At 36.1% G+C, this 27051-nt stretch overlaps 1 protein-coding gene across 4 annotated transcripts in view; it reads left to right on the top strand.

Moving 5' to 3' along the window:
• DNAJC10 (DnaJ heat shock protein family (Hsp40) member C10) overlaps nucleotides 1-27051 on the top strand; it is a 74714-nt gene that overhangs the window by 39139 nt on the left and 8524 nt on the right. For all 4 annotated transcript variants that reach the window (XM_072811142.1, XM_072811140.1, XM_072811139.1 and 1 more), the window contains 9 exons: nucleotides 484-561; nucleotides 5165-5208; nucleotides 5870-6007; nucleotides 9476-9565; nucleotides 10332-10445; nucleotides 13149-13263; nucleotides 22365-22492; nucleotides 22972-23088; nucleotides 26742-26843. In XM_072811142.1, the coding sequence (XP_072667243.1) occupies nucleotides 484-561; nucleotides 5165-5208; nucleotides 5870-6007; nucleotides 9476-9565; nucleotides 10332-10445; nucleotides 13149-13263; nucleotides 22365-22492; nucleotides 22972-23088; nucleotides 26742-26843 (926 nt within the window). The remainder of the gene's footprint in view (nucleotides 1-483; nucleotides 562-5164; nucleotides 5209-5869; nucleotides 6008-9475; nucleotides 9566-10331; nucleotides 10446-13148; nucleotides 13264-22364; nucleotides 22493-22971; nucleotides 23089-26741; nucleotides 26844-27051) is intronic.

Raw genomic sequence — 27051 nt, 5'->3', positions numbered from 1 at the left:
AAGGAAGGCATTAGTAAACCATTAATGCAATGTAGTAGTTATTATGATAGAGGCAATCTTAGAGAAACATGAAGAACATTAAAAAAAAAAAAAAGATGGGAAAAAGAGGAAGAATTAAAAAATACTTCTTGAATGAAGTCAGACCAGTCTGTCATGAAAATGAGGAGGAAGCCTTCAGAGATCCCTGTGAACGTGGTAAACTGGCGGTACTTCACCCGGAGTCTAACGAAAAGACAGGTGGTTGGGTATTGTGATATGGGGAAAAACACAGCTAGCTACATGGGTAGACAAAGCTCAGATCACATGGGCCTTCGTACGAATCTTAGTTACCGATTTCTTTCTTGATGAAATAATGAATTTAGATTTTATATGATGAAAACAATGGAAAGTCAGTGTAGGAATTCAGTGTGCTTCAAGAGGAATTTTATGAATTCCTGAATTCAAGTAATAGATAATCAGAAATTTGCTTTATTTTCTTCTTAGGAAATTTTGTTAACTCCATACAAACTGCTTTTGCTGCTGGTGTCGGCTGGTTGATCACTTTTTGTTCCAAAGGCGGAGGTAATTTTATTCATTATTTTGTTAATGATGAAGAAACCAAGTATTTAATTTTTTAGGTGACACTCTTTTTATTCTTTTTACCAGCTTTATTGAGATATAATTGTCATGTAACATTATATAACTTAAGGGCATACGACCTGTTGGTACACTTACATATTGCAAAATGATCCATCATAGCATTTGCTGACACCACCCTCCTGTCACATAAGTGCTGTTTCTCTTTCATGCTAAGAGCATTTAAAATCTACCATGCTATACATCACATTCCCAGAACGTGTTAATCTTATAACAGGAAGGTGATACCCTTTGACCAGCTGTCAGCATTAAGTATGCTACTATGATTGACTCAGTACCTCAAGCTACAGTTTTTATCTGATGACAATTTATTTAATGAATACTTCTATTTTTTATTAATTTACACGTATATTATAAAATTATTAGTTTGTTAAAGTTCATTTATGACTTTGTTTGGTGGACAAGGTTTTCAGCTTAATTATTATAAATTGTACCTTCAGATAGCCACAGATGTTTGCAAAAATTAGCGTTGACAGGTGTAACCCTCCCAAAATAATTTTTTGGTATTACAGACTTTGCCTCATTCTTAACATATCACAAATGTATACATATTTGCCTTATAAAATTATATACTTGAAGATGACAATGTTCCATTTCTAGGAACCTTTCCATCAGCAAATTAATCTGAAAATTCAATACTCTTGTGTGCCAAACCACAAATTATAAACTCTATTCAAACAATGAGATTAGTTAAAAATCAGCCCCAGGATTACTGAATGCCCAGTTCATTAACACATTATCATATGTTTAATCCCAAAGATGGGTCTTTAACCCAAAGGAACCCCATCAGCTTCCTGCTGCTTATTGAGAATAAATTGCCGTGAAGCCAAAATCAACCACTCACCCTATCCTGTAAGGCCCATGTTAGGAAGGTGGTGCCATCAAACAAACCCTTAATTTAGTCTATCATTGAGGGATTTTGCCTCCTTTTGGTCTAATGCACAGATTTCTATTCATTCCACACATTTAGAAAACTTTTTAAACTTTCTGGCATTCTTTTACTTTTCATCCCAGGTAGATTGATTTTACCTATCTTTATAGGTTCTGCAGTATTATAGTTCCCTCGCTTCTAAATCTGTCTTATTGTGTCCTAGCATTCTTATTTAAAAACTTTCATGAAAATGATGAAGTTATTTTAAGATTATATTTTAGGAAGGAAAACTCGCATATTCGTTCTGTGAGGCCAGCATTATTCTGATACCAAAATCAGAAGACACTACAAAAAAAAAAAAAAAAAGAAAGAGAGAGAGAGAGCTATAGGCCAATATCTCTGATGAACATAGATGAAAAATCCTCAACAAAATATTAGCAATCAAGTCCAATAATATACTAAAAAAAATTATTCAGTGTGATCAAGTGGGATTTATTCCTGGGATGCAAGGGTGGTTCAACATGAGCAAATCAGTCAGTGTGATACATCATACCAGCAAGAGAGAAGATAAAAACTGTATGATCATTTCAGTAGATGCAGGCTTTTGACACAGTACGACATCCATTCATGATACCTACTTCAACAAAGTAGGTTTGGAAGGAACATATTTCAGCATAATAAAGGCCATGTGCTAAGCTACAGCTAACATCATACTCCATGGTAACAAATTAAGGGCTTCCTTCCTTAGGTCAGGGCCAAGACAAGAATGTCCATTCTCACCACTTTTATTCAATATAGTACTGGAAGTTCTAGCCACAGCAGTCAGATAAGAAAAAGAAATAAAAGGCATCCAGATCAGTAAGAAAGAAGTAAAACTTTCACTATTTGCAGATGACATGATATTCAGTATCAAAAACTACTAGTACTGATAAATGAATTCAGTAAAGTAGGATACAAAATCGATATGCAGAAATCTGTTGCATTTCTATACCCTAATAATGAAGCAACAGAAAGAAATTAAGAAAATAATTCCATTTAGAATTGCACCAAGAATAATGAAGTACTTAAGAATAAACTTAGCCAAAGAGGTGAAAGTCCTGTATTCTAAAAACCATAAAACATTGTTGAAAGAAACTGAAGATGCTATAAGTGGAAAGACATTATTCCATACTCATTGGAAGAACAACTATTGTTAAAATCTCCATTCTATCCAAATCCATCTACAGATTTACTGCAATCCCTATCAAAATATCAACAGCATTTTTCAAAGAAATAGAACAAATAATCCTAAAATTTGTATGGAACCACAAAGACCCCAAGTAGCCAAAGCAATCTTGAAAAAGAACAAAACTGAAGGTATGACAATCCCAGATTTCAAGATAGTCTATAATGCTGTAGTAATCAAAACAGTGTGGTACTAGCATAAAAATAGACAAAAATAGATCAATAGAACATGATGGGGAGCCCAAAAACAAAGCCATGCTTATATGATCAATTAATCTACAATAATGGCAAGAATATGCAGAGGGGAAAAAGGCAGTTTCTTCTGCAAATAGTGTTAGGAAAACTGGACCACTTTCTTACACCATACACAAAAATAAAATGAAGTAAGGACCTAAAAATGAGACCTGAGACTATAAAAATCCTAGAAGAGAGCCCAGGTAGTAATTTCTCTGACATCAGCCACAGTAACATTTTTCTAGATATGTCTCCTGAGGCAAGGGAAACAAAAGCAAAAGCAAACTATTGGGACTACATCAAAATAAACGTGTTCTGCACAGCAAAGGAAACAAAACTAAAAGACGTATATATGGAATGGGAGAAGATATTTGCAAATGACATATCCAATAAAGGATTAGTATCCAAAACACATAAAGAACTTCTACAACTTAACACACACGCAAGAAAAACAAATAATCCCCCCAAAAATTTAAAAATTAAAAGAAAAATAATCCAATTTACAAATGGGGAGGAGATATGAACAGACGTTTTACCAAAGGAGACACACAGGTGGCCGACACATGAAAAAGATGATGAGTTATGTTGAGCATTTCACACCTGACACCTATCAGGATGGCTAAAATCAAAAACACAAGAAACAAGTGTGGGTGAGGATGTGGAGAAAAAGGAACCCTTGTGTGCTGTTGGTGGGAATGCAAACCTGTGCAGCCACTGTGACAATATGGAGGTTCCTCCAAAAGTTGAAAATAGAATTACCATATGATCCAGTAATTCCTCTACTGGGTAATTATGCCCAAAGAATATGAAAACACTAGTTTAAAAAGATATATTTTTATATCTTTTTATATCTTTATATCCTCCTGTGTTTATTGCAGCATTATTTATAATATCCAAATTATGGAAGCAGCCCAAGTGTCCATCAAGAGATGAATGGATAAAGAAGTGGCATATATGTACATAATGGAATGTTACTCAGCCATTTAAAAAGGAATGAAATCTTGCCATTGGCAACAACATAAATGGATCTAGAGAGTATAATCCTAAGTGAAATTCAGTCAGAGGGCAGCCCTGGTGGCTCAGCCATTTAGCGCCTGCCTTCAGCCCAGGGTGTTGTCCTAGAGACCCGGAGTTGAGTCCCACGTCGGGCTCCCTGCATGGAGCCTGCTTCTCCCTCTGCCTGTGTCTCTGCCTCTCTCTCTCTCTCTGTCTCTGTCTCTCTCTCTCTCTGTCTCTCTGTGTGTGTCTCTCATGAATAAATAAGTAAATAATCTTTAAAAAATAAAAATAAATAAATAAAGGCAGCCCCAGGTGGCTCAGCGGGTTAGCACTACCTTCAGCCCAGGGCGTGATCCTGAAGACCCGGGATCGAGTCCCACGTTGGGCTCCCTGCATGGAGCCTGCTTCTCCCTCTGCCTGTGTCTCTGCCTCTGTGTGTGTGTGTGTGTGTGTGTGTGTGTGTGTGTGCACCTCTCATGAATAAATAAATAAATATTTAAAAATAAAAGAATTCAATCAGAGAAAGACAATACCACATGATTTCACTCACATGTGGAATTTAAGAAATAGGAAAAAAGAGACATCAAGGAACAAACTCTTAAGTACAGAGAACAAACTAATGGTTACCAGGGGGGAGGTGGGTGGGGAATGGGTGAAATAAGTAATGGAGATTAAAGAGTACACTTACCATGATGAGCACTGTAATGTATAGAATTGCTGAATTCCTATATTGTACACCTGAAACTAACACTTAACTACTGGAATTAAAATTAAATAAGTAAAGGGACTGTTGTATTCTAAACTTAAAGATTCTTTATACATTTTTATCAAATAGAGCCATTGCATTTTATTTCTGCCAAAACCGTGAGATCTCCTGGTTAAATGAGATTGTTGGTAGGAGCAGAGATTTGAGAAGATCCCAAAGAGATTTCCTATAGCTAGAAACCTGGGAAGCTAAGGGGAGAGAATGGAAAAATGTGCGTGTGTGCATGTGTATGTGTGTGTGTGTGTGTGTGTGTATGTGTGTAGTAAGACTTGGGCCTCAGTATCTATCTACCTAGTAAATGAATGTGTCACTGTTTACCAGTGAAGTCCAGTCAGTTGCCTTGGAACTAACATGGTAATTTGGAGGGGGAAGGCAAAAGAAAGTACATACTTAATAAAGCTAAAATTATCTCATAATTTCTTTTTCCTCACTAGACTGTTTGACTTCACAGACACGACTCAGGCTGAGTGGCATGTTGGTAAGCATCAATTATTTTGTAAAACTCTATGGCCACGTTAAGAAAGATACTTAAAAATTGATTCTAAGTATATCTTTGTGGTTCTTAAACACTTAACTCACTTATTTGTAAATTTCGTTTTTGGATAAATGTGTTCATAGCTATAAAACTTTTCTTCCTAATTAGAAATTTGACATGTGATGTTTCCATTGTTATTCACTTCTAACTATCCTGTAATTTAATTATGAATTCTTCTTTAATGAAAGAGGTATATATTAGTGTTTGTGTCACCTCCAAACTTTATTTCTTACTGTTCTGTTTTGTTGTTATTTTGTTGTATATTTACCTCTCATCACACTATGGTTGGGGAATATAATCTGTATGTTGTTGATACTTTAACACTATCGGATCTCCCTTTGCAGCCTGGGAATTTATCAATTATGAAAATTGTGAAAAATCTATGTGTGCTCAAAAATATGTTGTGTGTGTCTGTCAGCTATAATTTTTATACCATAAGGCCAACTTTATTAATCATGTAATTCAAATCTGCATCATTTATTTTTTGAGTAAACTTTTAAAAAATGTTTTAAATTTACAGTAGAAAGTTGGGGTTTTTTAAATAAAGCTAAATCCCTTTAACTTTCTCTTTCACTTACATGTGACCTATTTCTTTCCATTGTAGGACGGTCTTGTTAATGTAGGATGGATGGACTGTGCCACCCAGGACAACCTTTGTAAAAGTTTGGATATTACAACAAGTACTACTGCCTATTTTCCTCCTGGAGCCACTTTAAATAACAAAGAGAAAAGCAGTGTTTTGGTATGAATTACTAATTTCTTTATGTATATGTGAACACACACATTCAGGCATAATATATCATTTTGTAAACGGTGAACAAGGAAACAAATCCATTTATAATAAACAAGTATTTAGAATAGGTATTTAATTTAATAGTAAAGTCTATTATAAGTATTATTTTTACAGTGATATAGACCATTACATTTTATAACCCAGAAGTATGGGAAACATTCTTAGGTCATGTGAATTTTTAGTGGTCTGTATTTATATGTGTATTTTCTAATATTAAAATACAGATCATTGGTAGGTTTGGCTGGGACTCGGTATCTGTTTTTCTTTAAACCACCCAGTTAGATTCTGGTATAAACTCAGTTTGGATATCTACTGTATGGTTCACCTCCCTAATTTCATGAATGAGGAGACAGATTCAAGCTAGTTATCAAAGAGAATCTGTGGCTCTGTCATAATCTTTCTAAAATCCACTTCCACTGCTACCAGAGCTTTTATCACCTTGTAATATACACTAATATATTTGTATTTATATTTTTCTCCCACAGTATATTTTTAAGTTTGAATTTTTTTATTATAATACCTCAAATCCCTAGAGGAATATCTGGCACATAGTGGACACTCTACATTGTGCCAATGTATATTACATACTATGTGCTAGGGATTTAGATATACTTACACATAAATATATAAATCAACAACCGTAAGTTACAATCCACTGACTAAATGTGACATACTTAGAGGACAGCTGGTGGCTCAGTGGTTGAGCGTCTGCCTTCGGCTCAGGGCGTGATCCTGGGATCCAGGATCAAGCCCTGCGTCAGGCTCCTTGCAGGGAGCCTGCTTCTCCCTCTACCTGTGTCTCTGCCTCTCTCTCTCTCTCTCTGTCTCTCATGAATAAATAAATAAAATCTTTAAAAATATAATGATAATAAATAAATGAATAAATGTGACATATTCCATTACCTAATTTAATCAGTCCTCTTTTGATGTTTAAGTTACGTACTTTTTCATGAGTATAAGAAGTGTTGTAATGAACAATGGTTGTTCATCTTTGTGCACTTCTTTAGTTACCTGTTTAGATGAAATAGCCTTGGCAATTTTCATTTCAATTTGTTTTGCCAGATTGCACTTAAAGAAAATTTTATATTGTGCCACAGTTCATAAGCATGCCCATTCATTCCCTTAATATAGATTCTTGCCTTTGGTGCTACAATCTCCTATTTTAATAGATCTTTCTGCTTTTTGATATAAAACTGCAAACTCAGGAGAACTTAGGAGAGACATAAATGAGTGATACCGGAAATGTAATAACAGGGAGTGATGAATTAAGTAGTCCTTGTCACTCCTCAAAACATTCAAGTTTTTAGGAAAGTAAAACATCTGTTGCCTCAAACTGAATTGGGTGTGCAAAGGTATGGTCAAACATAAACATCTTGGTTATCCCTCAAAGTCAGTTCTATTTTCACTGTTGGCAAATCTCGCCTTGTTTATTCCAGTGGCGGTGTTTTCTGCTTAATGGTTTGTTTTGTTGGCACGTGAGTTCCATTTATTCCTATGCCATAGGTAGTTTATGTCTTCCTTAACACTGTCTTTCCCAGGTAAATTCCAATTATAATACTTGACACCCAGCTAAGAACGCCCTTCTCTTCCCTCTTTCCTAGTCCGTATATTCAGCAAACATTTATTTACCAGGCCCTGACTGTGGACAAAATTGTACTGGGTAATTGGGGAGAAAAACAGATAAGATTCACTTATTTAATAAATGGTCCACACAGTATAGTGAATCATTACATACAGCATGGCCTCCTTGTTTGGGGATGTATTATTTATAACAGCGTTTTACACCACTCATATCCTAGTGTAATTCTAAAACCCCATATACTGTCAAAGGTAATTTTGTGGTTATCTGCCATTTAAAAGTACCCAGTGTTTCTGTTTGCATTCCATCAGTAATGAAAAAAAATTCAATCTGTAATAAACTGGTTTAGTGTGTAGTGATTGTAATATAGTGGAGTTATAATTGTGAAAACTCTGTCTCCCCAAACTCATATTGGGAAATAATCCCAAAAATAAGCATGTAACTTTGCATTAGATAATAAAGAAAATTCTGGGTGCTATAATTAGGTTATTTTGAGGCACAGTTATTGTCCCAACTGATGTGTATGTTCTATAGTTGAGAAATGTACACCACATTACACCTTTAAAAATGATTTGCATGTACATTTTATAGGGGATATGTTCTGTGTATAATGAATAAATAACTTAAAGAGGGAGGGAGGGAGGAAGAAATTCAGAGGCTAGACCATATCCCTTGTAAGCGTAACTACCAAGTTTTACTCTGTGACAGGTTTATAATGAGGTTGTAGTGTATTAGCCACATATTCATATAAGCTGCTATATGAGTATTTTTAGTAAAATCTTTCTAATAAAAGTGATGGATGTCAATGACCTGGAGTACTGTGGCCTAAGATTTAAGAAAAAAAAAAAAAAAAAGGAAAACAAGTTTTAAGAGAAGAAACTTAGGGAAAACAGTTCTCTATTCTAATGTTGTACCCATTGTTCTTTCCATATGGTTATTCTCATGCTGGGCACAGGGAAGCTCTGAATACCATGAACTGTCATGACAAAACTACAAGTTTTTAATGGAGTTTCAGGTCTTCCAGGTGTAGTACTTGGAAGCTCAGGCACAGGTGGTTCATAAGTAAGCTTTTGGTCAGCCCCCAAATACATATTCCTGATGTGCCCGTTACTTCATCGTTGTCGTAACGGCTGCTTTCTTTGAGATTTACGAGCAGGGAGAGTGTGAGAAAAATAGGAGGATAAAATGTGGACAGAAAGAAAGGAAATTTGTTAGGAAGGAAGTGTGCCTTTTGCACTTGTTTTGTGTTTTAAACCTTTTAAGATAAGGCCTTTATCAGGATGCTTTACTCTGCCAAACTCCTAGGTGGTTAGGTTTTTGGACTTTATTTCAGAAAATCCCTACAGTAAAGAATATTTCAACTTTCCAGGTATAAATTTTTAATTCCTATTATTGTTTGGGTGTGCAGTGTCTTGGATCACCAAATATTCCAGTGTTTTAATTACCAAGTCTTTAAAAAATTTGTAAAGTGTTGGCATTCTGCAGAACATGGTGAGCATTAAAATTAATCTGAACATAATACAGTTTTTTTTCCTCGATAATTCAGAGGTTATTCCAGGTTATTGTGAGGATTATTATAGAACGCACACCACAATTAAGAGAAAATTCCACATAATGGAATTTTACATCGACATCAGTATTTTTAAGAAACAGATCAGTTACACAGGTTTTTATTAGTTGTCCAAATACCATATACTTTAAAAAATACCTTTAGAATAAATAGCTTAAAAACCGTTTTTAACTTTTGTGATTTTTTTAATTAAGAGTTCTATGGAGAAAAGACACTAAAATAAATGGATGTTAATTCAAAAGATTACAATATGATTCTCTTATTTTAGTTCCTTAACTCATTGGATGCTAAAGAAATATATTTGGAAATAATGCATAATCTTCCAGACTTTGAACTACTTTCGGCAAACACACTAGAGGTAATATTTCCGTTAATAATAATAAATGGTAGTAAATGTTGGTAACATCTCAAGTCTTAACATTTTAAAATCAGCATTTGTTTATTCATCACTAGAGCGGAAGTAGCAGTTTCAAAGGATAGTATATATGTATATGTGTGTATGTGTGTATGTACACGTGTATCAGCTACTCTGAGGTGCAACTTCAGGGTCGGTCTGGAGTTGAGGATGACATAACCAGTCCTGAATGGAGGGCTCAGGGAGAGTGTCAGAAAAGCCAAGATTTTGGTCACAGAGCAGCTTTGGATCTGATTTAGAATTTTAAGTTCTTGCTTACAGAACTATTTATATTGTTCACTGAGAATTAAATAGAAGCAGCTCTAGAAAGACTGAGTTAGTAGTAAAATCTTTTTTTTTCCTGCTTCGTGATCCCAGAGCTAAGTCTGTTTGCCTACCAGACTCTGCTAAGCCTGAAAAGGCTTACTTCCTTACTTCCGACTTTTTAGCTATATATTGTTAAAACCATATATTGTTTTGGCACAGTTGTCTGCTTTAAGATTTTATAATTTAGTGATTTTTATCTTTTAATCTAGGATTGATTTACATAGCAGCATTCCAAAGAAATACAAAATAGAAGCATGAATGGGTCTGAATTTTAGACAGTATTTCGAAGTAATGGGTATGACGGCTAAAATTAACTTTAAGTCAAAGAAATAAAAAATAGAACCCTTAGACTTTCTTGACTCTGACGTTATTTTATTATTCTTCCCTTTTTATCACTTCTAAGGATCGGTTGGCTCATCATCGGTGGCTCTTATTTTTTAATTTTGGAAAACATGAAAATTCAAATGATCCTGAGCTGAAGAAACTAAAAACTCTACTTAAAAATGAACATATTCAAGTAAGAAAAATGCATTCTCCCAAGCCTCCTGCTGGTGTGCTTTCTTACCAATTCAATACATAAAATCATATTTTAAGTAACATAAAAATGTTTATTTGAAACTAGGTTAAGAAACCACAAAGTGCCTTTGTCCTTCTGTTGTGATTTTGTTTTTCTATTAAAAATCCACAGTGATACCTGAAAGCAATTAGCTTTCATTGCTCTTGAGTAGCTGGTGTATCTACTTCTATCAGACAATTTTTCTGGAATGCATACTGTAGAAGAATATCGTTCCCTTTTTTAAGTTATTTTTTATGTAATAAATTTGAACTCATAGTTTAAAAATTAGGATATATAAATGAGGACAAAAATGAATTATTTAAAAATCACCCATATTCTCACGACTGTTAATAGCCCTACTATAAACTTACTGTGTAACTTTTCACACTTTTTCTGCATATGTTTTAGTATGTGGACATAAGTGTATGTGTGTACACATGCATATTGTAATGGCCATCACATTAGATGTATTTGTAACTGTGTATATGAACTTTTTTAATAAAAACGGATTTCACTATAGGGGTGCCTGGGTGGCGCAGTTAAGCATCTGACTCTTGGTTTCAGCCCAGGTCGTGATCCTCAGGGTCGTGAGATCAATCCCCACGTCCAGCTCTGCACATAGCATGACGTCTGTTGGAGTTTCTCTTGCCCTCTCCCTCCGCCCCTCCCCCTGTTCTCATTCTCTCTCTCTCTCCCTAAAATAAACCTATAAAAACAAAACCCAAACAAAAAATGGATTCACTATACAGTAGTCCTTTCTTTTCTGCAGGGGATATGTTCTGAAGCCTCCAGTGGATGCCTGAAACCACAGATAGTACCAAATCCTATGTATACTATGTTTTTTCCTGTGCGCCTGTATCCATAATAAAGTTTAATTCATAAATCGGGCACAAAAAAAGATTAACAATAATAATAAAATGGACAGCTGTAATAATATACTATCATGAAAGTTATGTATGGTATCTCTCCAAGTATCTTACTATATTGTAATTCACCCTTGAGAATTGATAGGAGAATCAGATGCTTAACTGACTGCGCCATCGAGGCACCGCCATAGCGAGGCCCGTTTTTATTTAAAAAGTTCACGTATGCAGTTACAGGTAAAATGCCTTCGTGCTGAGAAGAAGTGAGGTGAATGACACAGGCATTGTGGCGTGGTGTTAAGCTACTACCGACCTGACAGTGTGAGAGAAGGAGAATCCTATACCTCTGGCTGGAGTACAGTTTGACCAGTTGGGAACTGAAACTGTGGAAAGCGAAACCACTGATAAGGGGGGAGTTGCCGTATTCTCTTCTGTAAAATTTTTCACTTGACAGTATCCTATGTTTTTTTACATGATGTAGATATATGTGTATATATATACGTGTACACATTTGTATGTGTATATATAACATGTATATGTGTGTGTGTGTGTATGGGCCTGTGTGCATGTGTAGGTATGTGTATATCAAGTGTACTTCCTGGTCTTTAGAGATGATAAATATATACACGTGTATATAAATATATCAAACACATTATTAAACACAGGATATAGATATTTTTCATCATAGGGATGTCATCATCCCTAAAGTCTACGTAGTATTTCACTATATGGTAGTTACACCATAGTTGTTTAGTAAATTCTCTTTTACTAACATTGTCTCCATTATTTTTTATATCAAAACTATATACTGCAAAAATTCAGTATGAAGAATTTTTTTAACCAAGATTATGTTTTTCCTTAAATTGTCCTCATTACCAGTGTCCTCCAGAATATATTCTTACAATGTCAGTAACCATTTCTCCACGTCTGTGCCAACCATGATAGTGTTATTTTTTTAATCACCATTCTGATAGGCTGAAAGTGATATGTTAATAATTATCATTTTCATTTGCTTCCTAATGGGGTTGAAAAAGTTTTTTGTGATTATTATCAAATAATCATTCTTCTCCATTTTCTCTCTGCCTCTGGCCCATAGTCTTTCTTCTGAAAGGATGTTTATCTTTTATTTCTTAGTGGGTCCTTTGAAATCTTCAGATATTTTTTCATGGTTTATCATTTCCCTCTTAGCATTTGTTAGGCTGTTTTCCTTTACACCGTATGAAACTGTCAGCCTTTGCTTTGTTATTTCTGCTTCTGGGGTCTGAAAAAGTTTTCTCTCCCCCCCACTCCAAGGTTATACAGATATCCTCTATATATTTAGGAGAGTGGATTTCTTAAACAACTGACTATTTTCCAGAAGGTTTTCTATAAGGTTTTTGAACACTGTAGGATGCTTTTTTTTTTTTTCCTTAACTAAATTGAATTTCATTGTTAAATGTAAATTAATTATTTCTGGGGATCCCTGGGTGGCTCAGCGGTTTGGCGCCTGCCTTTGGCCCAGGGCGTGATCCTGGAGTCCCCGGGATCAAGTCCCGCGTCAGGCTCCAGGCATGGAGCCTGCTTCTCCCTCTGCCTGTGTCTCTGCCTCTCTCTCTCTCTCTCTCTATCATAAATAAATAAATAAAATCTTTAAAAAATAAAAATAAATAAATAAAATACATTAATTATTTCTATCTTTTATTTTCATGGCCAGTTAGCTTCTATTTAGAAACTGTTGTTAGAGCAATGTTATTTCTTTATGAATATTTTAAAAATGAGTGCATATGATTTTGTTTTCATCAAATTAAATTTTCTACTTTAGGTTGGCAGGTTTGACTGTTCCTCTGCACCAGATGTCTGCAGTAATCTGTATGTATTTCAGCCATGTCTAGCAGTATTTAAAGGACAAGGGACCAAAGAATATGAAATTCATCATGGTAAGAAGAGAAGAAATTTTTTTAAATTGTATTTATCTTCAAATAGTAATTTTTTAATTGTAGTTTTTACTTTGGTTTTTTAAAGTATTCTTTAATTTGCAGGAGGTTGACACACTGTTTTATTAGTTTCAGGTGTTCAACAGTGATTCATTGTGTACATTATGTGCATTATGCTTTGCTCACCACAGGTGTGGTTACCATCTGTCACCACGTGGTGCTGTTAACATTACTAGTGACTCTGTTCCGATGCTGTACTTTCATCTCCATGACTTATTCGTTCCATAGCTCAAAGCCTATAACTCCCATGCCATTTCACCCATTTTGCCCATCTGCTCATCCCTCTCTCCTTCGGTAACCACCAACTTCTCTGTATCTATGAGTCTGTTTCTACTTGTTTTGTTTTTTGAGATTCCACATATAAGTGAAATCCTATCTTCTCAGACTTATTTCAGTTAGCATCATATATTCTAGGTCCATCCATATGGTCACAAATGACAAGATCTTCAACTTTTTCATGACTGAGTAATAATACTCCATTTGTGTGTATTTCTGTGTACATACACACATCTTTATCTATCAGACACTTGTATTGCTTCCATATCTTGGCTATTACAAATAATGCTACAATAAACATAGGGGTGCATATATCTTTTCAAATTAGTGTTTCTGATTTCTTTGAAGGTAAATAATGGCTTTTTTTATTTTAGGGGGAACCTGTCTACTGTTTTCCACAGTGGCTGCACCAATTTATATTTCCCTCAGCACACAAGGGTTCTTTTTCTCTATATCCATGCCAGCTCTGCCCATTTTGTCTTTGTGGTATTAGGTGTTCCGACAGGTGTAAGGTGATATCTCATTGTGGGTTTGACCTGCTTTTCCCTGATGATACTGGATTTACTTGAGGGGTGCCTTGGTGACTCAGTCATTTAAGTGTGCAAGTCTTAATTTTGATTCAGGTCGTGATCTCGGGGTCACGAGATCCAGCCCTGGGTCAGACTCCATGCAACTTAAGATTCTCTCTTCTTCTCGGGACGTGTAGGCATCTCAGTTGGTTGGGCACCCGACTCTTGGTTAGCTTGGGTCATGAACTCATGGGTTGTGAGATCGAATCCCTTATTAGGCTCCGTGCTCAACAGGGAGTCTGCTTGAAGAGTCTCTCCCTCTACTTCTCCCCAACTTGCTCAGGATATTCTCTCTCTATATATATAAAATAAATCTAAAAAAAAGATTCCTTCTGCCTCTCACCACCCCCACTTGCACACACTCTATCCCTATATATAAAGTTTAAAAAAAAAATCATTTGAAAATAGCCTCTCCCTTTCAGTAGGTTGCCTTTTCTTTTTGTTGACTATTTCCTTCACTGTGCAAAGGCGTTTTGTTTTGGTGAAGTCCTGATAGTTTACTTTTGCTTTTATTTCCCTTGCCTAGACAAATCTAGAAAAATTATTGCTAAGGCCAATGTCAGAGATTACTGCCTATGTTTTCTAACAGTACTTCTTTGGTTTCAGGTTTCACATTTAGGTCTTTGATCCATTTGAGTTTGTTTTTGTAAACCTGTAAGGAAGTGGTTGAATTTCATTCTTTTGCAGGTAGCTGTCGAGTTTTCCCAGCACCATTCACTGAGGAGACTCCTTTTTCCCCATTGTATGATCTTGCCTCCTTTGTCAAAGATTAATTTTCTTTAGGATTTTATTTATGTATTTATTTGAGAGAGAGCGCTAGAAAGCACAAGCAGGGAGAGCAACAGAGGGAGGGGGGAAAGTGGGCTCCCTGCTGAGCCAAAGGCAGGTGCTTAACCTACTGAGCCACCCAGGCAGGCACTGATTAATGTCAAAGATTAATTGGCCATATAAGCATGAGTTTATTTCTGGGCTCTGTATTCTGTTCCATTGACCTAGTGTCTGTTTTTGTGCCAGTACCATACTGTCTTTACTATAGCTTTGTAATTTATCTTGAAATCAGTGTGCATGATACCTCTAGCTTTGTTCTTTTTTTTTTCAAGATTGCTTTGGCTTTTGGGGGTATTTTGTGGGTTTATTTTTTACCTTGTTTTATATGAATATATACTTCCTGTAAATAATTTTGCTTTTATTAGTAAATAGGTTTCTTTTGGAGAAGGATATTTTGAATTTAGTTCTTTTATTCTCTTTTAAATAATTCACTTTTTTCTGCTCACTGTTTTGATTAATGTTTCAGCAAGAATGCTGGTGACAAAACAGGTTAGTGCAGAATTTAAGGATGGTCTTAAGAAATGTAAGCAATACCTATAGTTTCCATTTCTATGTGCCCATGGTTGAGTAGCATCTCAACCATGGGCATTTTCCAGATTTTCCTTCTACTAAGACTATTAGATATTTCAATGGTTACTTTTAGCTCTCTTGAATTTATAATTAACATTTTTACATTTCAGCTTGTTTGGGACTTTAGCTCTGCATTCATGTACATACAATTGCAATTACAAAGATTTGAAATACCTTTTCTGAAATTCTTTTTTTTTTTTAATTCTTTTTTTCATGATTACTTTGATTCTTCACAGTCTTTCATGGTTCCATACAAATTTTAAGATTATTCTAATTCTGTAAAAAGTGCCTTTGATGTTTTGCTAGGAATTGCATTGAATATGTAGATTTTCAGAGATCATATAGACATTTTGATAATCCTTCCAATCCATGAAGACTGTATATATTTCCATTTGTTTGTGTCCTCTTTAATTTTTTTCAACAATGTCTTGTAGTTTTCAGAGTACAAGTCTTTTATCTCCTTGGTTACATTTATTCCTAGGTATTTTATCCTTTTTGATGCAATTGTAAATGGGATTGTCTTCATAATTTCTCTGATAGTGTGGTTATTAGAGTATAGAAATAGCACAGATTGGGCAGCCCAAGTGGATCAGAAGTTTAGTGCTGCCTTCAGCCCAGAGCGTGATCCTGGAGACCCCGGATCGAGTCCCATGTCGGGCCCCCTGCATGGAGCCTCCTTCTCCCTCTGCCTGTGTCTCTGCCTCTTTCTCTCTCCTCTCTGTGTTTCTCATGAATAAATAAATAAAATCTTTTTAAAAAAGAAATAGCACAGATTGAGGCACCAGGTGGTTCAGTTGATTAAGTGTCCAACTCTTAAGAGTGTCTGCATGGCTCAGTCAGTTAAGTATCTGACTCTTGATTTCAACTCAGTTATGATCTCAGGGTTGTGAGGTTGAGCCCTGTGTTGCACTCCACACTGGGTGTGGAGCCTGCTTAATAAGATTCTCTCTCTCCCTCTCCCTTCTCCCCTCTCTACCCTTAAAAGAAGAGAGAACACAGATATCTGTGTATTAATTTATATCCTGTTACTTTACTGAGTTGATGTGTTCTATTAGTTTTTCAGTAGAGCCTTTAGGGTTTACCATATTAGTATCATGGCATCTGCCCATAGCGAAGTTTGTTTTTTATCAAATTGGATGCCTTTTATTTCTTCTCTGATTGCTGTGGCTAGGACTTCAGGACTCTGTTGGATAAAAATAGGGAGATTGGACATCCTTGTCCTATTTCTGATCTTAAAGGAAAAGCTTTCAGCTTTTCATAATTGAGTATGTTAGCTATGGGTTTGTCATATATGGCCTTTATTATGTTGATGTGTCTTCCTTCTACCCACTTTGTTGAGAGTTTTTATCACACATGGATGTTGAATTTTGTCAAATGCTTTTTTTCTGCATGTGTTCAGATTATCATACAGTTTTTATCCTTCATTATTGTGATGTATCACATTGATTTATTTGCAGATATTGAACCATCCTTGCATCACTGGGATAAGTTTTACTTGATCATTTTGAAGGATTCTTTTAATCTGTTAATGAATTTAGTATGCTAATAGTTTGCTGAGGATTTTTACATCTGTGTTCATTAGAGATATTAGCCTCCAATGTTCTTGTTTTGTAGTGTCTTTGTCTGGTTTAGATATCCAGGTAATGATGGCCTTGTAAAATGAGTTCAGAAGCATTCTTTTCTCGTCAGTGTTTTTGGAAGTTTGAGAAAAATAGTTATTAACTCTTCTTTAAATGTTTGGTACAATTCACTTTTGAAGGCACCTGGTCCCGAACTTTTGTTGGCAATGTTTTGATTATTGATTCAATTTCCCAGCTAATAATTGGTCTGTTTAGATTGTCTGTTTCTTCCTAATTCAGTCTTGGAAGATTATATGTTTCTAGGAATTTATCTATTTCTTCTGGATTGTCCACTTTGTTGGCATATAATTGTTTTTAGTAGTTCTTTATATAATTCTTTTTATTTCTGTGATGTTGGTTTTAACTTCTCTTTCATTTCTGATTTTATTTAGGCCTGTTTCTTTTTTTTCCCCTCGATGTGTCTGGCTAAAGGTTTATCAATTTTGTTTATATTTTCAGAGAACCATCTCTTAACATTTTTTGTTTTTTTAGTCTCTATTTCATTTATTTCTGCTCTGCTCTTTATTTTTTCCTTCTGTTAACTTGGAACTTCATTTCTTTTTCTAGTTCCTTTAAGATGTAAGATTAGATTGAGAGTTTTCTTGTTTCCTGAGGTAGGCCTGTATCTCTATAAACAATTCAATTCTGAATGAGATCTTTGTTGGGTCGGGTACTCTTGGTTGTAGAACTTTTCCTCTCAGCACTTTTAATAAATCAAGCCACTCCCTCTTGACCTGCTATGTTTTTGCTGAAGAATCAGCTCATAATCTTATGAGGGTACTCTTATATGTAACTAGTTGCATGGTTCTTGCAGCTTTTAAGATTTTCTTTCTCTTTAGTTTCAAACTTTGAAAGAATTTTTTAAATGTGTCTGGGCGTAGATTTATTTGAGTTCTACTTCTTTGGTCTTCTCTGTGCCCCCTAAGTCTCTGCTTTCCCCTGGTAAGGAAGTTTTTCAGCTATGATTTCCTCAAATAAGTTTCCTGCCTTTTATTCTCTTTCTTCTCCTTTTGAGACCTATAATGTCAATATTAGGATGCTTGATGTTGTCCTAAAGATTCCTTTATCTAACCTATATTTCTTTTTTATTCTCCTTTCTTTCTGTTGTTCAGCCTGGGGGATTTCCTCAACCCTATCTTCCAGATCCCTGGTAAATTCTGCTACCTTTAACTTGCTGTTGATTCCCTCTAGTGTCTTTTTAGTATCTGTTATTTGAATTCTTTGGCTCTGACTCATTTTTGATATATTTTATTTCTTTAAGTTCTCACTGTGTTCATCCATTCTTCTCCTGACTTCAGTGAGCATCTTTATAACCAATACTTAGAACATTTATTAGGTAGATTGCTTTTCTCCATTTCAGTTATTAGGTTTTTTTCTGAAATTTTGTCTTGTTCTTTTGTTTGGAACCTATTCTTTCTGTCTCCTCTTTTGCCTAACTCTGTGTTTGTTTTGTGTATCTGGTAGATCAATTACATGTGGTCAGGAAGGAGTGGCCTTCTGTAGAAAGTGTCTTCTTGGCCCACTCCCCCACCCCAATCACCAGAGCCAGGTGCTTGAGGGGTGGGGGCTCCCCTGGTGGCGACATGTGCCCTCCTGTTGAACCGAGCCACAGTTGCTGCAGGTACACTGCTGGGTTGGGTAAGGGGCCAGCCATGGCTACTGTGGTCACACTGGTGGGCAGGGTTAGCTCCCAGCACAGCTGGCTTCAAGACTGGCCATGACTGTTGCTGGTATGCTGGTTGGTAGAGGCCACCCCTACCCCTCCCCCCCCACTCCAGTGTAAGAGCCACTCCCTTGGGGGCATCAGACCCAACTGAAGCCACCTGCCATCTCCTGACTTCTTTTAAGGTAATTTTCAGATTCCTTCTCACATGAGCAATGACTTTGTCTGGTTCCCTCACCAGTCTATCTCCTCCAGCACTTAGAATGGTGACTGGTGCATAGTAGGCTCTGTAAACAGTTGTTAATAGGGTACTGCCTCTGCCCAGTTTCTAGTCTTATCCCATTTCTTCCCCTCCAAATAATCTTTGCCCTGGCTGTTTGTATATCCTTCAAAAATACCATGTTCTTTGACTCCTCTGTGCCTTCACACAAGATTTTTCTTCCTCTTATTTTATCATTCCTTCTTGCCTCTAAAAATATTTAGCAAACTCCAAATCACCCACTGAAAACTCCTCCCCACCCTGGTAATATACCACAGATTTCCATGTACTTCCTTTTATGTGCCATCAATAACTTTATAGCATACCTGCTGTTAATTTCCTTGGATTTAAATAAATAGATAATGAGCGTTTACTTATACCAAGTACAGTCCTGGGGAATAGGGAAAAATGTGAACTAAATCTCTACCTTAAGGAACAGGACTAGTAAGGAAAACCAAGTAAATGAGTAAATTTTAAAATATCCAAAGTGAAGAGTAATAATCTGTTTTTGAATAATAAATTATCTTAAAACTTAGTGGCTTAAAGCAACAAACATTCGTCCACAGTCCCAGTTTCTGGTATTCAGGAATCTGAGGACAGCTTAACTGAGTGGTTGTGGCTCAGGTATTCTCATGAGCTTGCAGTCGGGATAGGCAGGAGCAATAGTCATTTAAAGATTAGACCATGGCTAGAGGAATTGGTACCAGGCTGATTCATGGGATAGTTTGGGGGCCTTAGTTCTTAATGGCTGTCAGCCAAAAGCCTCAGTTCCTTATCACATGGATTTCTCTGTAGAGCTGCTCACAGCGTGGCAGCTGGCTTCTCCCAGAATGAATGACCAGAGAGAGACACACAGAAGCAACAACATCTTTTATGTAATCTAATGTCAGGACACGCCATCACATCCGCCATATTCTATTGGTCACATACACCAAACCCTGATTCAACAGTGGTATGAATACCTGAGGTAATAACCATCATTGAGGATAATCTTGGAGACTGACGACTACCGAGACAAGCACGGGTTGCACTCAAGAGGAAGAACACTTAGGAGGGACAATCTGAGGTTAGAGAAAGCAATCTCTTTGTCGAGATCTAAGGTGTAAGTAATGGCTAACCAATTGAAGAGTTAGCAAGCATGTTCCAAGCACCAGAACCAGCACACATACTCATGGACTCTGAAGAGAGCCTTATTCATTCTTAGAAAGCAAGATTTCAGGATAACTGGATTGAGTGTTGGAAAGGATTGAGACAAGGTTAGAGGGTTCTAAAGTCTGTGTGGCATCTGTCAGACAAAGGAATTTGGACTTCATCCTGAAGGAAAACAGATGCACTCATAGATTTAAGGAGACATAGGATTTAACTAGTAGTACATTTTAGGAAGGTGGCTGCCTAGAATGGATAGAAGCATGATTAGAGGAAGGGATGGAAGACGGAAGCCTGATGTATCCATCTAAGAGAAAATGGCTGCCTTGTTTAAATAATGGTAGTGTGGTTGAAAGGAAGTGAACTGATTTTTAAATACAAAGTCAGTATTTAAATAGAAAGTTAAGGGGCATAAGGGTGGGTCAGTCTGTTAAGCATCTACCTTTGGCTCAGGTCATGATTCCAGCATGCAGGAAGTCTGCCTCTCCTTCTCCCTCTGTGTGCATAGTCCCTCTCTCTAACAAATCTTTAAAAAAAATAGTATAACTTGATGATGATTTAGATGTGGGGAAGAGAAGGAAGCTCAGGTTTCTGACACTCAGTTGGCAGTTGATGACTGCACCGTTGAGTAAGAAAGAGAATACTGAGGGGAGGAGTTGACAGGGAGTAGACACCCCTAGCTCGCAGTTGAATATAGGCCTAGGCCTCAGGAGAGGAATTTGAACTGAAAATGTAGATAAAAATAATCATCATATCCATCATAATGGAAGCTTGGATGAGAATGAGCTTATCTAAGAGTGAATAGAGAGACAAGAGCAGAACCCCAAGGATCACTTATAAAGGATGGTCAAAGATAGAGGAGTTTGTAAAGCATTCAAGCAGCAGCAGCTACAGAGTAAGAGAAAAAGCAGGGGAATGTAGTGTCATTTATAACCATATTGAAATATTTGTGAAAATATTTCTGCAGGGCTGTGAATTGTTGTTTTTTGTTTTGTTTTATTTTGTTTTGCCTGCCCTATGACATTTAAATCAGGTGTCAGGGTGCCTGGGTAGCTCAGTTGGTTAAGTGTCTGCCTTCAGCTTAGGTCATGATCCCAGGATCCTGGGATCAAACCCCGCATCAGGCTCTTTGCTCAGGGGGAGCCTGCTTCTCCTCCCCTCTCTGCTACTCCCCCTGCTTGTGCAGCCTCTCTGTCAAATAAATAAAATTGTAAAAAAAAAAAAAAAAAATAGGTGTCACACATAATAGGTGTCTTAGTATTGACTATCAGGTGAATAAGTCAAAGGGCACATAATAAAATGGACTGTGTGCTGGTTGAAAAAATTATTTGCCAAGCCATGGAGTATATTCTTCAGACAAGAGGAAATCATCAGAGGCCTCTAAGCCAGGAACAGTATAATCAGATAAATGGTTTTGTAAATTGACTGTGGTAGCAGTGTTGAAAATGGATTAGTTAAGGAAGATGTTACACAAAGACCAGCTTGGTTATCATAATAGGCACAACTGAATTTCGGCAGTAGACAAAATTGGTTTCAGAGATATAACAGATGGAATGGATGGAGTTATGATACAAGGACAAAGAAAGAATACAAAGATCACTCTGGAAAATTTTACCTAGGCACCTAGTGGATGATTATGCCATTGCCAAGATAGGGAAGCTGAGAAAAGGGGCAAATTTGGGGGGAAACAGCTTCAATTATAATATATTTGAAATGTTTGTATGACATCCATATGAATATTTTCACTGGGCAATTGGTGATACAGGATTTGAATTCATAAGGGAAGTTGAGTTTGAAGAAACAAAGTTAGTAGTTAGGCCACAGTAATAGTTCAGGTGAGCGTAAAGAACACAAATACTGCAAATAGTGATTACTCAGCCACTGAGAATGAAGGAACATTGGAAAGATAGGTCCTCCAAGAAACAAAGCATGTAAGAAAGGTACTCTGGCCAGAGCAAACCTATTTACATATAGTATACAGAACACTCGGACCCTCACCAAAATCAATGTGTTCAATAAGTTTGTCTTCATTTCTTTATTATATTAAATATAAAAACTTTGAAATGTTTCTGTGGATAGAATGTGGATTTTAATTTTTCTCTTCAATTTCAAAGGAAAGAAGATTCTATATGATATACTTGCCTTTGCCAAAGAAAGTGTTAATTCTCATGTTACCACACTTGGACCTCAAAATTTTCCTGCCAATGACAAGGAACCGTGGCTTGTTGATTTCTTTGCCCCAGTAAGTTATTTTTACATGTCAAATTTCGGTGTTGTCAGATTTTCTCTTGTCATAGCAAAAAGGCATTTTCTAAATAGTCTTGAACCATGAGTACTAGAATTGTGTTACTCAGTTTTGGTCCCTATACATAGTGCTTCTAAGATTAGCAAGGATGGGGACGCCTGGGTGGCTCAGCAGTTGACCATCTGCCTTCGGCTCAGGGGTGATCCCAGGTTCCTGGGATCGAGTCCCACATCAGGCTCCCTGCATGGAGCCTGCTTCTCCCTCTGCCTGTGTCTCTGCCTCTCTCTCTCTCTCTCATTAATAAATAAATAAAATCTTTAAAAATAATAGGGTTGTCGTAGCCCCTCCAAGGATTAAATACACACACGCATAAGATTTGCCACTAAGTATAGTTTATTTTAATATATATTGCTTATTGTAGAAATTTGGGTTTTTTGTTTCATTTAGCTCAATGCGTATGAATTTTTGTTTCATAGTGGTGTCCACCGTGTCGAGCTTTATTGCCAGAGTTACGAAAAGCATCAAAGCATCTTTATGGCCAGCTTAAATTTGGTACACTAGATTGTACAATTCATGAGGGACTCTGTAACATGGTAAGTATAAAATACTTTATTTTTATTTTGTAAAATGATTTTTAAGTTACACTGACAGAGGTCTCTATTTTAAATGTATGTCTACATTTAGAGTAGTAAATTATTTAATCAATTTTAACAAAGTGATACAAAATTATTGGATTAAAAACATGAACAGACATAGTTCAATGTAGAAATGGTATTATTTGTCAAACTTGGGAAAATATTTAGTTCACTTGATAAAATACATGATTTTTCAATTATTTATAATTCTTGACTCAGTATTACCTTTTGGCACTTTATAGTTTGATTCTCAGGTTTTCCTCATAATTGTCTTCTAAGGAGATAGAAATTTTTAAAATGAAAAAGCTTTTTGAACCTTTGTTTACATAAAAATATTTTCTTATGTTGATATTCACTCTTCAATTCCAGGAATAACTAGAAATTATATATCTCATCATGAAAGTATATAATAGCACCTATGAAATATTCTTGGAACAAGTGTGTGAAACCTAAATCAAATCACACTTTGAGATCTATCCGTGTATAGGAAATCAGTATAGAGGAATATATTGACACCATGGGCATGAAATCTGCAAGTCCCAGCATATAGAGGATTTGACAGGACAAACACCTAATTTATTGGACAGATACACTGAAACGTGGGAAAAGAGATGAAAGAGACTCAAAAGACATATTCAAAGTGCAGTGTTTAGGTCTCATTTGGACCAAACAAACTGCAAAAAAATGAGCAAGCATGAATTGGGGAAATTTGAACATTGACAGGGTATCTGATGATAATCAGGAATTGTTCATTTTTAGGGGAAAAAATGAAAGTGTAGTTACATTTGTGGGAAAGTTTATGTTTTAAATATACTGAAATATAGATGAAATGATAAATTATCTGGAATTTGCTTTAAAGTAATCTTTGTGTAGGAGTAGAGTTGGAAGGAAGTATAAATGAAGTTAGCGTGCACTTGAGTGGATGCCTGTGGTAGCTATGAGAGTACGAGAGTTTATTGCTCTCTGCTTTTGTTTGTAATTTAAATATTTTATAAAAGCAAACGTTTTAAAAAAGAAAAAAGGGGGAGAAGGAAAGGAAAGAAAACGATGGGTTTTAAAAACAGAAGTAAATGTAGAGGAGATCTTTTTGGCTCTGTGTGAGCAAGAATTTCCCAGTCCACAACATACAGGGTAAAAATTAATGTGAATGATTTTGAGTACATGAAGTGTTAAACCTATTTCCAAAGAATAAGACACTATGAAATTAGGAAACAAGCTAAATATTTACAGTGCATTTAACTGATGGAATACCTTGGTGCCAGAATATTTGACTACAAGTCAATTTTTTTAAATAGATAAAGTGAGAAAGTTGAGACTTTCTTTTTAGAAAAAACCAATGAATATAAAAAATCTTGGGATCCCTGGGTGGCGCAGCGGTTTGGCGCCTGCCTTTGGCCCAGGGCACGATCCTGGAGACCCGGGATTGAATCCCATGTCGGGCTCCCGGTGCATGGAGCCTGCTTCTCCCTCTGCCTGTGTCTCTGCCTCTCTTTCTCTGTGTGACTATCATAAATAAATAAAAATTTATAAAAAAAAAAAAAAAAATCTTGCACTTCACTAGCCCTTAAGATAGTACAATTTTTTTTTTTTTAAGATTTATATTTATTCATGAGAGAGGTAGAGACACAGGCAGAGGGAGAAGCAGGCTCCTCGAAGGGAGCCCAATACAGGCCTTGATCCCGGAATCACGGCCTGAGTGAAAGGCAGGCGCTCAACCGCTTTGCCACCCAGGTGTCCCAGGAAAGTACAAATTATAACAATCCATCAAATTAACAAAAATTTGGAAATCTGACAATAGCAAGTATATGAATGAATTATCCAGTCACATAATGGAATACCATAGAGCATTTAAAACTAGATCTATCTTTACCAGCATGGGTGAGTCTCAGAAATACATTGTGAGATGACAAAAGTGTATTACAGAATAGTTTACAGAGTATGATAGAATTACAGAAAAATTTTCTGTACGACATTCCACTATACTGCCCAAGGATACATATGCATGTCACAAAAGTATAAAGCATTAGTGGATTGGATACATACTTACTTGAGGATATTGATTGCTCCTGCTTTCAGGGAGGAAAGGAAATGGGATCATGAAAAAGATGTAAGCCATCTGCCAGTGTGACAAAGAATTTAATCTTTCTTAAATATTAAGAAGGGATATGTGGATATTTGTTAGATGATTTCCCCTCTCGATTCTGTTTGAAATTTCATTTAACTATATTTAAAAATGAAATAAGATCTTTGGTTTCGAGTGTCTTGTATGTGATGTTGAAAAGATGCTGAGCAAGATGCAAACGATGTGATAACAGTAATTACCTTAATTTGAAGTCTTCTAGTTTTTCTACTTTTATCTAAATTGTTAAATATCCTTTGGATAATTGAGTAAAATGTAAGGATTTAAAACTGTGGTGTCCTCTTACCTGGAATAGAGGCCAGGAATCATGACTCACTAATCGGTACCTACACCAAGTCACATAGCCTCTCAGTACCTCTGTTTTCAGATCTGTAAAGTTGATTTAGCTTCTGAATAGACTTGTAAAAAATAGATTAGAAACTACATTTTTCAGGGGCACCTGGGTGGCTTAGTCAGTTAAGCGTCAGATTCTTGGTTTTGGCTCAGGTCATGATCTCACGGTCGTGGGATCGAGCTTCGTCTCATACTCTGCACTCAGCATGGATTCTGCTTCAGATTCTCTCTCTCTCAAATAAGTAAATCTTTAAAAAAAAAAAAAAAAAAAAGAAACTACATGTTTAAGTGCTAAAAAAGATGCCCAACACAGGCAAATCACTTAGATTAATAGAACAACAGTCATACCTAATGAGTTATTTGAATTTACACTCAGATTACAAAAGTTTGATATTTCCATTGTTTTTTTCTAAAACTATTTTTGAATCCTAGTCAAAGATTCCAGTTTGCTTGCTGAGTGCTTGTCAACTTTAAGGATGCAAGGATCAGCTGCAGTAAATTTACACAGATATCCTTATATACTTTTAGAAAAATAAAAATTAAAACTTCAAAGAAATTCTTCCTGGGCCAGTGTTCATGTTAATTCTGAGATAGAAATTACAGTATTTTGTACCATAAAAGCTATCTTGAATGAGTAATAAAAGGTGACCATATTCTTAGGACATGAGTCATAATTCTTAACTTAAAATATGATTGTATATACATTATTAATTTATTTCCTTATCCTTGCTACTGTATTTCCTTTATTTTCTTCTGCTACTAGACAAATTGGAGCATTTTTATGGTTTCAAAAAGACTCAAGCTAGAGATTAGCCTGCTCTTTGCAGCCGTATCTATCCGTCATGGTTCAGGAGAGTCAAAAGGGCCCATGCTCATAATTAGCCGTGCGCACCTCTCCATGTTTCTTTGCCCGTGGATTTTCTGGCTAAGAGAGTAGCTATAAAAAAGGGTCATTTACCAGTGCAACCGTGAACCCACTTTCTTTGCCGCATTTGGCCAGGCTAAAAATTTTTAATCGCCAGCAGTATAGCAGTGGGTTTTTTAAATGTTGTTGTTACTTAAAAGCAAGATGGTTATAAATTTGAAACCAATAGGTAAGATGCATAAAATCTTTCATTTGTATTCTCATTCCTAACAGTATAACATTCAGGCTTATCCAACAACAGTGGTGTTCAACCAGTCCAACGTTCATGAATACGAAGGCCATCACTCTGCTGAACAGATCTTGGAATTCATAGAGGTAATTTTAAATTAATTTACAGTATTGTAAATTATAGAAGTAAATGATCTTTAAATGGCTTTTGGTTTTGTGTTGTTTATTATCTCCCTAGTAAAGCTAACCTTTTTGTTAGTATTACCCCATCGTGGTAGACTGAAGTTCTATTAACACCGCATGGGGAGATCGAGCAGTATCTCCAGTCAGACTGTCAGGAAAATAGAATAATAGG

Source organism: Canis lupus, chromosome 34, assembly GCF_048164855.1.
Source record: "Canis lupus baileyi chromosome 34, mCanLup2.hap1, whole genome shotgun sequence".
Taxonomy (NCBI): domain Eukaryota; kingdom Metazoa; phylum Chordata; class Mammalia; order Carnivora; family Canidae; genus Canis; species Canis lupus.
Note: the sequence above shows the minus strand (reverse complement) of the source record. Positions and strands in the feature narration are given on the sequence as shown.